Source organism: Silurus meridionalis, chromosome 1, assembly GCF_014805685.1.
Source record: "Silurus meridionalis isolate SWU-2019-XX chromosome 1, ASM1480568v1, whole genome shotgun sequence".
NCBI lineage: Eukaryota > Metazoa > Chordata > Actinopteri > Siluriformes > Siluridae > Silurus > Silurus meridionalis.
The window spans coordinates 19,118,834-19,134,854 of record NC_060884.1 but is presented as its reverse complement, the minus strand read 5'-3'; the positions used below and the strand labels follow the sequence as shown (position 1 = coordinate 19,134,854).

Sequence of the window (16,021 nt, the reverse complement as noted above, 5' to 3'; positions counted from 1 at the left end):
TAATATGTTTATATTGAAATATTTGTGATAAATGTATATTGACGTTTGTATTAATTTGTTAATTGGAGCTGTATTTTTTTATTTTCTATAAAAGAAAAATCTTGGATATAAGTGAGGCTTGATAGATTTTGAGATTAGCTCTGCCTGCAATGCAGCTTTACACCAAGCAGCAACTAGTTAATGATCTGCAAGATGATGGCCACAAGGGATGGAGGAAGGCAGTGTTAGCATGAAATCTGTAGCAGTGGCACCATTTATGTTAGAGCCAGAATATATGGATAAGAAGTGGAGATAGCTGGACAGAAAAAGTACTGTATAAAAGAGCTGCTGAACCAGTTGCTTTGGGTCCAGATGGAATCCCACTGCAAGCACTTAAATAGGATTGTAGGTAATAGGTAAAAAAAAAAACTGTTATAGAAAATGAAAATAGATCATGTTGTTAAAGAAGTTTAAACCAAAAAGTTCAACTAGTAAATTATCAATGAAATTGATAAAGAAGTCTTTTGAACATTCATAATAAAATCACATACTGATTCAGGTTTTTTTTTTATGTTATTTGTTATTAGTTATTAGTTATTTGCTGTTCCCACTACTGGTTTTAATGGTAACTTGTGTGGTTTAACTAGAATTCCATGTTTGACAACAACTATGTTTTCTTCTCGCATTCTGGAGGGAGAACATTTGTATATGCAAATATACACCTGTGTATAAATTCATCATATCATATACAGCTCACATACACTATACTGTCTACACTCACATTGGTAGTCGTTCCACCAAGTCACGTCTTACTGTATATGCACAAAGTTAAACTTCTGTCAATTTTGTAGCTTAAATAGATACACCCACATTTATCTCATGAAGATTTGTCGTCTCTAATGATGCTAGAAGTCGCCAGCTCTTGTTGAAAGTTGCTCTATGTGTGAACAGAGCTTTACACTTCCTAATTAAAATTCATATGTACTGGTTATCAGCCAGGATACAAAAAACCTTTCAAAGTGTGTTGACCCATTGTGACAGCCTTCATATTCACAAAAGATAAAAAACAGGAACGTTCTGCCCATGAGCTCTTATAATCAGACTTGAAAGATTAATCTGTGGTCAGAATATGAATGAGTATGCTTTCAAAGTCATTAGTAATTGACATTTCTTTTTATACAGATAATTGTGATTTGCTTCATTGTTGGTGATCAGTAGTAGAAAACATGGGTGGATGGGTTCCTATATAAAATTATTACTACATATTGTTTTTGCATTTATTTTTAACATGCATGTGCATTCAGCAATTAGTATACTCTACCTCCAACCACTGAATCTGGGCTAAATTACACTGGGCTCTGTAAATTATAGAGAGAACATGTTTACAGCGTGCTTGATTGTTATAAATGGTGAGAACTACAAATTATTTTAGGGCTAATAAATAATAGTTGTTAGAGGCTGACCAAAATGAAAAGCATTTTATCTCACTTTCAGCTATCTGTATATGTGTGTTACAGAGAGAGAGAGAGACAGAGAGAGAGAGAGAGAGAGAGAGAGAGAGAGAGAGAGAGAGAGAGAGAGAGAGAGAGAGAGAGAGAGAGAGAGAGAGAGAGAGAGAGAGAAAAAATAGAAAAAGATTGAGAAATAGAAATATGAATACACTATATGGGTATGTGAATGAAAGAGAATGAGAATGCACAGAGAATAAATAAGTGCACTCTCTGACACTGTGTTAATGCCTGTCAGATGGAGTGTTAAGTAGAGGCTTCTAGACCCTCAGCTGAATTGTGAACTGTCAGTCTCTGAATAACACTGATGACCTCTTACCTGATGAAGGAAATAGCAAGAGTGAGAGATCTGATATCTTAGAAAAATCTTCAGCTTGCACAATCTAAACCGATCTAGCCCATTTTGCTAGCTTAGGAAACAACTGGTGGTTAATTCATCAATCCATAGTGATTTTGTTTTGCAAATATTTTCCTCTTCTGGTGCACTTTTTAGCAACTGAATTTTGAAAATGTTAATTGTCCCAGACAAACTATTCAATGCAACTGTTAATGCCTAGTTTATAAAACAATCTAATACAATTCTTGAATTGGAAATGCTTACATTAGGATGCAGTATTAAAGCTGAAAGCTAATCAACTATCATCGAGGTTGGCATCTGTTTAAATGATTTGACTCCTTTGTTTGCCCTCTTTTTCAGAATGATAGATGTTTTTTTCTCAATAATAATTAAAAAAAAAAGTTTAATAATAAACATTTTGTATCACACTTTGGCCTGTAAGTTATTGTGTGTAATATATTCAGTGTTAAATATTTACTGCCTGAAAATTGTTTGTTAGATTCATATTTAGTTTTAATTGTAGTTTCTATAGTTTAGGTTTATTTTGTATTTTTTTTTAAATGGCATAATTGTTTGACAGAATAAGCAATTAATACCCACCATTCAAGCTATTAAATTCCCTATCTGGTGCATCTCACTGATAAATAAATATCGTGCTAAAAGGAAGATGAGCTAGAGCCACGTGCTAATCACTATAATTATGCAGGTGGCATTTCCCTTGCCAGTATTTTACCCACAGCAGCCACTGAGAGACCAAAAAGACAACTTTAAATAATTAATGCTTCTTGTAAACATCTATAATTTAACCCTCTCTTCATTAAATATCTGCGGATGCTATAAGCCAAGTATCATTGAGAGATTCTCTGTAATTAAATCGAATGTAAATTGTCTGCTGTTTTTCTGTTAATTACGTGTTTTTTTTTTTTTTGTATGAGTGCTTTTGGATAAGTTTCAATTTTGCATGTACAATCTACTGGATAAGCCTATATAAGTCTAACATTATAAGTCTAACATTATATCGACATATAATGTTAGACTTATATAAGCTTATCTACTGGATAAATAAATATTTAAATATTGAATTAAAATGTTATAAAATCAACAACCAGAATTGTGCCCTGTGACACCCAGAGTCCATGCAAACTTTCCAGGCTAGGCTCATATTCCAATGGGATCCCATTAAGCTGTCACATAAAATGAAGCTTTCTCACAAGCCATCGGAAGATTCTCGATTTAGACTTAGGCAGTTCTGAAAGTGTTGATTAGCACATAGTTGTTGATGAGAAGAGACTTGTCAAGCATTGATTACATAAAAAAGGACTAAAATAGAGCATTTCCATTGGGCTGCATTGCTACTGTACCTCACACCTCTGGGTTTCCCAATTTCACCTTGATGTCAGTTTATTTTTTACTGTTTATTTGTATATATTCTTCTTATATTTACTTGGGTTTTCTCTGCATTCTTCATTCTCTCCCACCTAAAACATGCTGGAAAGTAGATTTACTTTAAATTGCCCCTAAGTTTGAATGACTACATATTCTGGATTCTGGAATTCTAGACTTGCATGCTGTATTCCAGCTTCAAACCTACTGATCCCAAGATAATTTTGTCAAGATCCTGAACAGCATAAAATGTTTAATGAAGATTGATGATTTTATAAATTGATTCCAATTAGCCCAGGATTCGAAACACACCATTATGACGCAGATGAGTGTCTTATATTATTTTAGCTGATTACATTAGGGTTTAGTAACATTAGGGTTTAGTATAATAGACTGTACAATTGATACTAATTCTTGGATAATATTTGTCAATGGAATATGTGTGCTCGAAGAATGACTTCATTCATATTTATATTGCAAATAACAGCTCTCAGTAACAGCTGCTCTAGGACTCATCAAGCTATCAAATGCTTCTTCTGCCAAGTACAGACTATTAGCTGTCTTACACAAATCAATAGCTGGAGCCAACAGCAAACTAGCCATCTGGAGCAGCAAGAAAAATCCCCATAGGCTTGTCTACGAGCTGCTGGTGGCCCTATGGAGAGAGGGACAGACATAGAGAGAGAGAGACAAACATAGAACTGCATCCCAGTTTCATACTCAGAGCCAAAGTAGGACTGGGCAGAAATGTTCAGCAGTCTGTAAAAATAGACTGTTTTCTAATTTAGTGTACTTTCTAGAGCTTCACCTTTTAAAATGTAAGAATACGGAGTGTCAGGTAAAATTAAAGAAAAATAGACAGCAAGAGCTTTTCAGTTACATGAACACAATTTATTGTTTAAGATGATCAGTATATCTTAGTTTTTGTTGTGATAATTTTACTAAAGTAAGAAGAAGAAATAATCACGTCCTAACTGCATTTATTTATTTATTAATTTTTTTACAAAAAAGCCTAAAGTGAGAAAGCCACAGTAAGTTCAATATAATGTTTTCTTGTAAAATTATTAAAACTTATGTACATGTGTAGTTTGAAATGTCCATAGTCTCTAAGTGTATTTGGTGTTAGTGATCGAGACATCCAGTGGGTGTGCAGTCATTGAAAAATCTCAAGCAAACAGACTGTACCACTCATATGACACTATTTTCAATTAATGACATAAATATTTGCCCAGTGAGACAGACTTGTTTGAGTGCCACAACTTTCAAATACACACCTGCAGATAACATTAATTTGTCCATAAAGACGATACAATTTATACATTTTAATAATGTATTTTTCCCCATTATTTTCTATCACTCGACTTTTGCTAATCAGTTTATTTTACATTATTTAATTTTCATGGGTTTATATTAGTATAGACAAGAAAAAGTCTCACTCTGGTGTTGGCTTTAGCTGACTGACCAGTGGCCTCGAGGATGCTGTAGCGATAATGTCCAAACTCGTCTGATCCTGACACTCGATAAGCTACTCTCCTCCCAGGCATCTCACAGGAGTTGTGCTGTTTGGAGCAGATAATGAACCAGCAAATACTTCCCATCCCCTTCCAACCCACACATGCCGTTGCTGATCACAAGTCTGACCTTAAAGATTTCCCATTTATCACCTTCACAGTATAAGGCCAGTTTATTCAGGTAGTACCAGAAGCAAGATACTTACCAAAGTGGGACATAGAAGTAACACTTGCTTTATGGTGCTGTTTTTTTCCCCCACAATTTTCATGTCAAGCTAACATAACATGTAACAAGTGAAATGTTTTTGTTGTTGTATCGTGGCACATTTACTTAAAACTATCCTGACAACTAAAATTGTATCTTAGTGTACTTCCAATGTGTCAGGATCAAATAAAGGTGATGCTGTGACATTGCTTGTCAAGAAGGGTTAATTGAAAAATGAAAGAATCTGAGATATTTCCTTAACGCATCACTTTATATTAACCTTGACCTTCCATAAAGCTCTGCCGTATATCACTGTGACAGAGACATTTTCTCAGGCCCTTAACTAAAGTGAATTTCTTTTTTCTTATTATATATTTTATATGAATTATTGCATGATTATAAAAATGCCATGACACTACAAAGATGGCATGTCATTAAGTTAAATGAGTTTCATTTGACCATTTGTAAGATGTTTTTCCAAGACGTTATAAAGTGGGATCCATGAGGACATTACCGGTGTTATTTAGTCCAACCATAAATCTGTGCATGCCATTTACAAACCCCTTGCAGTGATGCTTAAGAATAACATTTCCACTAATTATACACTTATTTAATTACTGTGATAAGTAGATAAAAATGCTTTCTTGTGTAAGAGCACATAATTTCTCTGTCCTATTAATGAACACTATTCTTTCAAATCTCCTTCACATATTCATTCAATTAAGTAAACTACATTTAGCTTCTTTACATATAGAGATTTCTTGAGTACACTAACAGTTTGATTAGGTCCAAGATAAAAACGAGTGAGCAATGGTTAAAGTTTGTGTAATGTTATTGCTCTCGGAATGGAGCGCCACATTAAAGCAGTTAATGTAAGCCCTTTTGTGAGTCTATGCCCAGGGGCGGCTATTTCCCCAGTTCCTTTATTATATTTGCCATTGTTCGGTCAAGCCCTTGGGACCCTTTTTGAATAAGAGTCAAATATTTTGATTCACCTGAAAGTGCACAATCACAAAGCTATATGCAATTGAAGGCTGCAGTGAGGACAGCATGACTGCAGATACACCAGAGGTACTGAATGAGATAAATGCCACTTCCAGCATGAAATGCAAAGCTTCAAAGGTCAAATCTGTGCAGTGAGTATATTATCTAAGTGTCAAAGCATGCTATAAGACTGTATTATGTAGAAATTCTCTGGGAAAAGTAATCTCAGCTTTATAACTAACATGATTTCAAAGATGCTTTGGTTATCAAGCTAGAAAGCGTGTCATCTAGCAGATGTCGTATGAACTTTAGGAATGTGTAGAAAACATTTTTATTGTAGAACTCTTTCAACCACTAGTGTGGCTTGCTAAATTGCTATTTAGTAAAATGAATCCCTAGGAAGCAGCCCAATTTTTGCATCACCTAAACATTCCATTTGGCGAAGACCTAAATAATGAGAGCTTGCCACTTTCTGTCAGTCATTGTGCGCTGCTCTGTCATTATGCTGACAGATCAATTTCATTGCTTCATAGCTTGAAGTCAGACACTTTTAGTGTCTGAATGTCTTCGTGGATGTCAGAAAGGTTCATCAGTAATAAGAATGGCCTCGTTAGACTATGCAGTGTGACTTTATAGCCAGTGTGGTGTTTTTGATGGATGTTTCTCAGCAGTGGACCTGGGTTGCATGCTTTTCTTGAAGCTTTAGCATCGCAAAATGGCCAAAGTGTTGTTGTTTTTTGTCATGCCAATCTAACCTTCTCAAGCCTTGTAAGTGCTAAATGTCATGAAGAGGACAAACAAATGTAAGGTTTGATTTTCTTATTTTGTTAAAACCAATGTGCTAAGTAAAACTCTGACATGTAAGCCAGACAACTGGTCAGGTGATTTGCAAACAGGCATAAACTAGAGTAGACTATTAATAAAAGAGAAGCACTTATTAAAACAGGCAGATAACTAAGACTTGAATTCATCACACTAACCATGTTGGAGAGGGACAGACTTTGCAGTGCAACACTTTGATTCCAGATTGTTTCAAGGAAGTAGTGTGATGGACAGGTGAGTATAATTAATGGTCAGGTGACTGAGAGGGGATTGTAGCTCAACTGGAGGTCATGTAATGAGATTGTGGGCTGAGGATAACTAAGCAATATCTCACAAGCATCAGCAGTATCGAGAGAGAGTATCGGCATGGCCGTGATTTGTCCATAGTGGGTAAGTGCTAAAGCTAATCATAGCCATGCCAATATTCAGTATAACTCCATGATTGCGAATGGATATTTGCTTTTATAGAGCAGTTCTAGAAACAAGAAATTATGTTCTAATATTGAGTAACTGACATTTGGAACATAATATAGCCAAATTGTCTGTTTATTTTTCCTCTACTAGTGTATTCCGAAGGTGATATACAACTGTCATGCTATTTCACATTGATGTGGACATTTTGTTAAATCTATGTCTTGTAAATTTAGAATTTAATCTTGGTTTTCATCTTCATCCAACTTTCATGTTGAGTTTTTATGAATAATTACATTTTATTGACAATAATAAGTAAGCTTATGTAAAATATGTATTTTGCCAGATCCGTTGCCATTACAATATTGTAGTAACTGTTCTGAATTTGGCAGTGGAATTAAAACTAAATATAAATGTGTCTTTTCTGACCATGTAAATTGAGTAGAAATATCTGTTAATAACTAATAATAGGTAACTAACTAATAATAGTAAATATAGAAGTTGCAGAGACTGACCTGACATAATTATACAACATACATAATACCTGGGTTAGCAACGTGAAGATATTCTGACGTTCCATTCACACCTGATACTGGGAAAGCATGATTCTGTTTTGCCTGCTGGCCAGTATTAAAAAAATCTAAATAAAATTGGTTTATGGAATTGGATTATGATGGTGGTTGGTAACCCTTCTCAACAGACAGCTGTTGTGGCATAGCACCGGGCAATTTTCTTCTGTTGCTTGTGATTGCACAACATTTTTGACATTCCATTTTGGCTGTTCAGCCGTTTATTGTGGCACTTAGCCTGACACTGACAGATTGAAAATTGGACCTCCTATCAGAGTAAACAACAACAATTGAGCAACAGTGCTATATAGTGGGAGGAAGATATTTGTTTCATATTGGTTAATACCCAATCTGCCCTAGGTATGCAAGCTGTCAAAAGCCTTAACTGTGAACAATGCTTTACAGTGATGAGAAAAATTAAATCCTACCAAGTGTGTACATTCTCCCACGTTTTACAAGATGAAATTTGATTCATGGGAAGAGATATTTTGAATTTACTTTAGATAGCTGTTTCTATGATTAAATGTCTTCCTCTGCACCAGCTATCCAAGCAATCCTATTTTATAACTTAAAATAGATTCACATCTGATGCATGACAATAGAAGTAACCTCTGTTAAGCACTCCACTGATGTCAGAACACAGAGAAGGAAATCTCAAAACAGTCTCTTATTTCTTTTTCTGTCTAGCTGCATTAATGAAATGTTTTATCAAAAACGAATAAAAAATACATTGAGAATGTTTGATATATGTTGTGTAAAGGCCTTTAAACAAAGTCTTTTTTTGTAGTGTTTCCTTAAATAAAAATATGTAAGAAAATATTTACCCTTTAGCTCTGAATCTGCATCATCATAGAATGTTATTGTTACTGCTAAAACAAAACTTTTCTGTAAACAAAAAAAAAAAAAAAAGACAAACAGAGAAAAATAAATCAGAATGTTATCCTTAAAAAGGTTTCTAAAACGGATGATGTTATTGCTGGCAGTTGCTGATTTATAATATGAGTAAACCAAATATGAGTTGGAAAATCTTGTTTCCTGCCATCACCCTGTGTAAAAAACACCACACTTTAAAAATAGAAAAATTACAAATAGTTGCTGACCAGAGAGGGCAAAGGACACAAAGGTCACAGCTGCAGTATTGCAAAGATTATAAAGTCTCAAACTCACTTTCAATGCCCCTTCAACAACAAGCTGCTTCAGAAAAAATTTATACAAAAACAATAATTCATCAGGAATCATTGGAACTACAAAAATAATTATGTGCTGTGGTCAAATGAGAGCAGGAGGAACTCATAATTTTAGCAGTAATAATTCGATTTTGTGGCAGTGATGCTTTTAAGATTTTTTATAGCGAGTCAGTTCTGCTACATTGAATGGTTATTGTGCACATATAAGACATCAGGAGTTTATTCCAGTAAAATATTCCAGTAAATTTGTTTCATCTTCTTCTTCTTCTTTTGGCTGCTCCCGTTAGGGGTTTCCACAGCGGTTTATCCGTCTCTATACCCCCCTGTCCTCTACATCTGCCTCTTCCAAACCAGCTACCTGCATGTCTTCACTCACCACATCCATAAACCTCCTCCTTGGTCTTCTTGTTTTCCTCCCTCCTGGCAGTGCCATCCTTTTCATTTTCCTACCGATATACCCCATGTCTTTTCGCTGCACATGTCCAAACCATCTCAATCTTTCCCTTTTACTCTTGCAGATACCCTTCTTTCACATATCACTCCTGCCACTCTTCTCCACCCACTCCACCCTGCCTGCACTCTTTTCTTCACTTCTCTAACACACTCTGCATTACTTTGCACTGTTGATCCCAGGTACCTAAACTCCTCCACCTTCTCCACCTCTTCTCCCTGCAACCGCTCTCCACTGCCCTCCCTCTCATTCACACACATGTACTCTGTCTTACTCCTACTGACTTTCATTCTTCTTCTCTCCAGCGCATACCTCCACCTCTCCAGGCTCTTCTCAACCTGCTCCTTACTTTTACTACAAATCACAATATCATCTGCAAACATCATAGTCCATGGAGACTCCTGTCTGACCTCGTCCTTCAACCTGTCCATCACCACTGCAAACAGGAAAGGGTTTAGAGCAGATCCTTGATGCAGTCCCACCACCTTCCTCATACAATACAACAACTCCTCTCTCGGCACCCTGTCATACGCTTTCTCTAAATCCACAAACTCACATTGCAACTCCTTCCGACTGTTGTTTACAGATGGTCACTCCTTCCCTTAGCCTGGCTTCTACTACTCTTTCCCATAACTTCATAGTTTGACTGAACAACTTTAGTTGTTACTGCAGGTCTGCACATCTCCCACATTCTTAAAAATCATTCCTCAGGCATCCTCTCACCTTCCAAAAATGTTTTAAACAATCTGGTTAAAAAGTCCAAAGACATCTCTCCTAAACATCTCCACGTTTCTACCGGTATGTCATCTGGGCCAACCGACTTTCCACTCTTCATCCTCTAAATCGCTGCTCCCACTTCCTTTTTATTAATCCCTATTAACTATATATTCACTTGCTGTTTTACCATCTCCACATCATCCAACCTTCTCGCTCTCGTTTTCCTCATTTATCAGCTGCTCAAAATACTCCCTCCATCTTCTCAACACACTCTCCTCACTAGTCAGCACATTCCCATCTGCATCCTTTATTGCTCTAACTTGCAGCACATCCTTCCCTGCTCGGTCCCTCTGCCTGGCCAATCGGTACAAATCCATTTCTCCTTCTTTGGGGTTCAACTTCTCATACAGCTCCTCATTTGAATTTTCCTTGGCTTTCACCACATCCCTCTTCACCTGCTGCCACATCTACTTGTACTCCTGCCTACTTTTCTCATCTCATTGCTGATCCCAATCCTGTTTCGCCTACCTCTTTCTCCTTATGCTTTCCTGCACTTGCTCATTCCACAAACACGTCTCCTTTTTCTTTCCAGATGTCACACCAAGTACCTTTCTAGCTGTCTCCCTTATCACTTCTGCAGTAGTTGCCCAATCATCCAGCACCTCTTCACCACCACCGAGCCCCTGTCTGACCTCTTCTCTGAATCTCACACTCCAGTCTTCCACCTTAAATTGTCTCTAGGGCTGCAACTAGTGATTATTTTGATTATTTTGATATTTTAATTAGTCGGATGATTATTATTGTTGTTATTATTATTATTATTATTATTATTTGATTATTTGGTTAATCGGATAAAAATATTTGTTTTTAATTAGATGTTTTGCTTAGTATAGCTATATAAAACATTGCACTTGAGTATGCAAGGTGAAGCAATTTGTGTAAATCAAAACTGGTATTGTATTTTGCAGATGGCAAGTTGACAACCAGGCTTAAAAATCAATATAAAATATAATGCAACAGATTGTTTTGACAGTTTTTGTTTAATAAATACCCAGATATTTTGTTCATTTGTGAAGATATAAGCGTCTACAATATATAATTCATTTAAATTTGTATAATAATTAAATGGTATATGCATAAATTAAATATACACACATTTAAAAACAAGCATGTAAACGTAGTAAAGTCCAGTAAGTCACGTTTGAAAACAGTTGTAGTAGACATATGCTATAAAAAGAGAATAGAACGAACAGCAAGTTAACAGACTTAATAAAAAAGGGGGAAATGCATTGGTGTACAACTGCATTAACATTCAATTACATTGTTTACTGCTGCTATTATTTGCTGCTTTTAGATTTAGTGTTTGTTCGCGCCGTTTTAATTGAATCCATCACTATTGTATGTCATGAGCGAGCTGATTGCGCAACCTGATGCTCACGAATCCACTGAAAACACATCCAGTGCAACAAACAAACAGGTTACGCAATAGCACTTCATTAAACTATACCATTTTTACATAATGAGGATTATAAAATTTTTGCTCAACGTGCTGATGTTTCACCTTCATCCGTGACACCAGTGTGTTTTCTTTCCACATGCTCATATGCCACACAAACTCCGCTTTATATAACTTCCAGGTACAGTTTTCTTTGTTCCCATGACTTTCGTTTTATATACTTTAAAATGCTCCCATGAATTGGATGACTTGGGACGCAAACTTTTCCTGCTGACCCTGTACTGTCCGCCATTTTCCCACGTGGCTGTGCTATCTTACCGTCACGCTAACCTGTAACTTGAGCAGCCCCACTAATCGTCATTTGCTGACAACGAATTTCATTATCAATTATTATCGATTAGTTGTTGTAGCCCTAGTTACCAGCATCTTATTTATTTATTCATTTATATTTTTTTCAGTCCTTACTCTCCTCCTCTTCTTCTTCACCTTCAAAGCCATCTTACAGACCACCATCCAATGCTATCTAGCTACAGCATAGGATGATGTACAGTTTTCATGAATTTATAGACTTTATTGTTCGTCTGAAATTGTCAATAATCTATTCAATTTTGACGGTTTCCTGGCGGTCTAGTGGTTAAGATGCGGCGCTCTCACCGCTGCGACCCGGGTTCGATCCCCGGTCAGGGAACCAACCCCAGCCACTTTCAGTGCCGGTCCCAAGCCCGGATAAATTGGGGAGGGTTACGTTAGGAAGGGCATCCAGTGTAAAAACATGTGCCAAATCAAACATGCTGAGGATCCGCTGTGGAGAAGCTGAAAGTTAGTTTTTAGTTTAGTTATAAACAATTTTACGAAATAATTAACTAATTTATAATTTTAGTGTGTGCAAAGCAAACAAATAGTTTTCCAATTTTGTTTCAAAATGTAAAATTTAATTTAAAACCGCATATAATAACGAAGATGCACGTTTTATTTATCACCATTGGCTAATTATTGTGCAGAGAAAACATTTGCCTATTGAAGTAAAAAAATAGACTTTTCGTGACTTGCTATTTGTGGGATTTCATAAAAAACCACAAAGTTGTGGAGATGGAGAGGAAGAATGCGTTGCTGACTCTAATAGATCTGCCCAGTAACCCAACCTTAACCCCATCAATCTATTCTGAAGCTGGATTGAAAGGTCTAGGAGAGGTGTCCAACCACCTTCACAAAGCTTTTTAAAGTTCAGCAGGTGGCACAGCAAAGCTGTGAAATCTAGTTGCTTAGGGAGGTTTGATATTGTTGTTTGATTATTGTCAGTAATATTTGAAGTAGCAAAATAAACCAAAGGGTGTTTAATATGCTGTGTGAAAGGGCAAAATGTAAAAAGAAAAAGTCTCAATCTCAAATATTTACGGAATATTACATGATCACTAACAGTATAATTTTTTTTTTTTTTTTGCTAATAATAACAAAACTAGATTAATGCTTATTTTTTAAAGAAAGTATGGTATATTACGTTTTTGTCATGAGGGTGTGTGGTAGTCAGAGGTGACATTGGATTTAGCAGGGGTTTTTAAAACACTTAAAACTCAATGTATTTTGTCCTTCCCAGATCCCCCAAGTGAGCTATGCGTCTACAGCACCAGAGCTGAGTGACAACACACGCTATGACTTCTTCTCTCGAGTTGTTCCCCCGGATACATACCAAGCACAGGCTATAGTGGACATAGTGAGGCATATGGGCTGGAACTATGTGGCCACTGTTGCCTCAGAGGGCAATTATGGAGAAAGTGGAGTGGATGCCTTTATCCAGAAGACCCGTGATGATGGTGAGAAAATACCTGACATATTAGATCAGTGTGTATTTCTTTCATTTTCTTTAAGAAAATAATTTGCAGGCTTGTTTGGAGTGCAGTAAACTGTAAACACACACACACACACACCCACACACACACACACACACACACACACTTCACATATTCTCATGCATATGAAGTCGATATGTCAGTTACATGGGCATGTTTTCTGTAAATGTTTTATTCTAACAGTTCTGCCAGTAATAATCCATTTCCACAGGTTTTGTTAAGAAATGTGTCATACTTGGATAACATTGTCTGCTATGTGAACTTCATACCACGTACAGTAATGTATTTGGTTCTGGGCTGTTTTTGCCTATGGGTATCTCTTCCTGTCAACAGAAATTCATAAAGAATGGGTTTGACAAGGTGGATCCTGCAACAAAAAGTGAAAATACTGTAAATTAGTAAAAACTGAAATAGTAAATCCCAGCTATGACCTTTTCACTCAGACCTAATAAAACTAACTTTTAAAGTGTCTCCTAAATATGTTGTACATTTGAAGTTTGAAGTGTATTGTAGCTGTTGTATAATAAAATTTCTTGTGACATAGCGAAGACCCTTTCATACAAGTTGGCAACAAAGCATGTTGCATATTGTTCAAACATTTATGATATAGTACAAATAAAAACATGATGATAATAAATAGAATTATCTAATGCTTTAATAACTATACATATGGTCTTGGTGGAGGTATGTAGTTTGGGTATTAAAAAAAAAAAAAAAAAACTTTGTAAAAGAATTCCACCTGACCCAAAAATTGAGCGAAAGTACAAAACTCCAAAATAGTTGTACCCAATTGAGACTCCCTAAGGCTGGTTCACCCCTGTTTTCAGACATTTGTTTCTCTGTAGTGTTTAGATTCCTCCAAAGACCTTTGCTGAAGATTTGCTGGTAGGTATGTGGTGTTTCAAAAAGAACTAAATATTGCAGAGGATGGTAACCCTGTTATAACATACCCCACACGTAATTTGCTGTAGGGAAAAGAAACCCACTTACTGCTGTTGAAATGCATCAGCTGCAGAGTTCCCCAGTACAATTTCGCCTGTCTCTAGCCGAGTGGCTCCAGCAGAGATACTGTTTCTTATCCATGTATTGACATCTTATCTCACTACAAGGCTAATGTGGAGAAGGGAGATACAACTTGCAACCTTGAATTTCAGCAACAAAAAATCATCACCTTAACACCAGGACATTAACGATCTTTTTACTTTAACCACAAAGCTAAACAGAATGGAAGGTAGCAGGCAAAGTCACAGTGAGTGCTTAAGAGTTTGAGCAAATATTCTACCCACAGTGCTGGAAATGGCCAGAGAAGCGGCCAACAGTAAAGCATTAATTAATTGCCAGTAAAAAAATAACGAGACAACCCGAAGTTTTAAGTCACAAAGCTGCTTCGGTGGGTGGCAAATTTGATTAGAATTTGTCAAATTCACAGTAACCATCGAGAAAAATTGTCTGTTCGTAGCAGAGCACTGTGAAATAAAACGCCATGAAATGACGAATATGAGAACCTGAAACCTGACTTTATGACAATACTTTTGTGATTGGAAATATTTGCAGGTGTCAAAAGTAACAACTGCTTTAACAAAGAAACATTCAGCATTGAATCCTTAGTCCTGTCACTTGGTATTATTCAGATGTTCTTATTTCGATATTAATAAAAGATAGCAATGAGTTAACTTTAATATTGTGTAATAATAAATATTTAATATAATTTTATTTAATTTATTAATAATAATTTAATGTGATGTGCAAATGTTTTTAAATGAACAAATAAAAAGAAAAAATAAACCAAAAAAAAAGCAGGAAAACAGACAACCTTCTAATGCTAGAGCGACACTATGAGACGGTATATCGGTTTACACCAAAATTCATACAATTACCATTAATTGCATCAAATAACAGACAGGATGAAAGTACATACTAATATAATTTAAAATTCTTTTTTTAAAGTGCAGTCCAAACATACTCCCTCTCTTCTGAAGCACAAACATTGGCAGTTGCTACAGTGGTAGCTAAAAAGATTACTCTTTTCCATTATTTAGCTATGGCTCCTGTCCAGACCAGTCTCATAAATGTGCTGGGGGAAGGACAGCATGAGACTTGAGGGCTGTGATATGAATAAGCATGAGTCTCACAGCTGCACTCTGCTTTCTTCTAATAGCCTTTTCTCAAGCCACAGAGATGTTTGCACATCTGCCCTAGAAGCTTAGAGGCAGAGAAGGTGAGACAAACAGACTGTGAAAAAAGGGGAATGTGAAAAGGTGTCACAGAGGCTGGGTGTTTCTGTATTGTGTTTTACTGACATTGCTTCCTGCCTTCTGCTCCCTGGTTCCGATTTTCTGCCTTCCTATTGCCATCCTCCTCAGTTCTGAATACCTAGTTTGTTTTTTTGACACAAATTGTTTATATATATATATATATATATATATATATATATATATATATATATATATATAGAGAGAGAGAGAGAGAGAGAGAGAGAGAGAGCATGTTTCTGGTTCCATGTCTCTGTTGTTTTCCATGTGGTGGTTTATGTATATTCTGCTTTTAGCCTTTTTTGTATTTTTAATAAAGAGACAAATCATTATTTGTAAACTGAACATTCTCTAGTTCCTTACAGGAAGAGTATATCATAATTTGTAAACAATTTCTAACAG

The 16,021-nt window shown here is 36.0% G+C and overlaps 1 protein-coding gene across 6 annotated transcripts in view; it reads left to right on the top strand.

Annotated features, from left to right (window-relative positions):
* LOC124383807 (metabotropic glutamate receptor 4-like) overlaps positions 1–16,021 on the top strand; it is a 134,851-nt gene that overhangs the window by 74,353 nt on the left and 44,477 nt on the right. For all 6 annotated transcript variants that reach the window (XR_006925282.1, XR_006925281.1, XM_046846144.1 and 3 more), the window contains exon 3: positions 13,115–13,331. Coding sequence is in view for 4 of the 6 variants with exons in the window: in XM_046846144.1 (XP_046702100.1) it covers positions 13,115–13,331 (217 nt within the window). In the remaining 2 variants the exon portion in view is untranslated. The remainder of the gene's footprint in view (positions 1–13,114; positions 13,332–16,021) is intronic.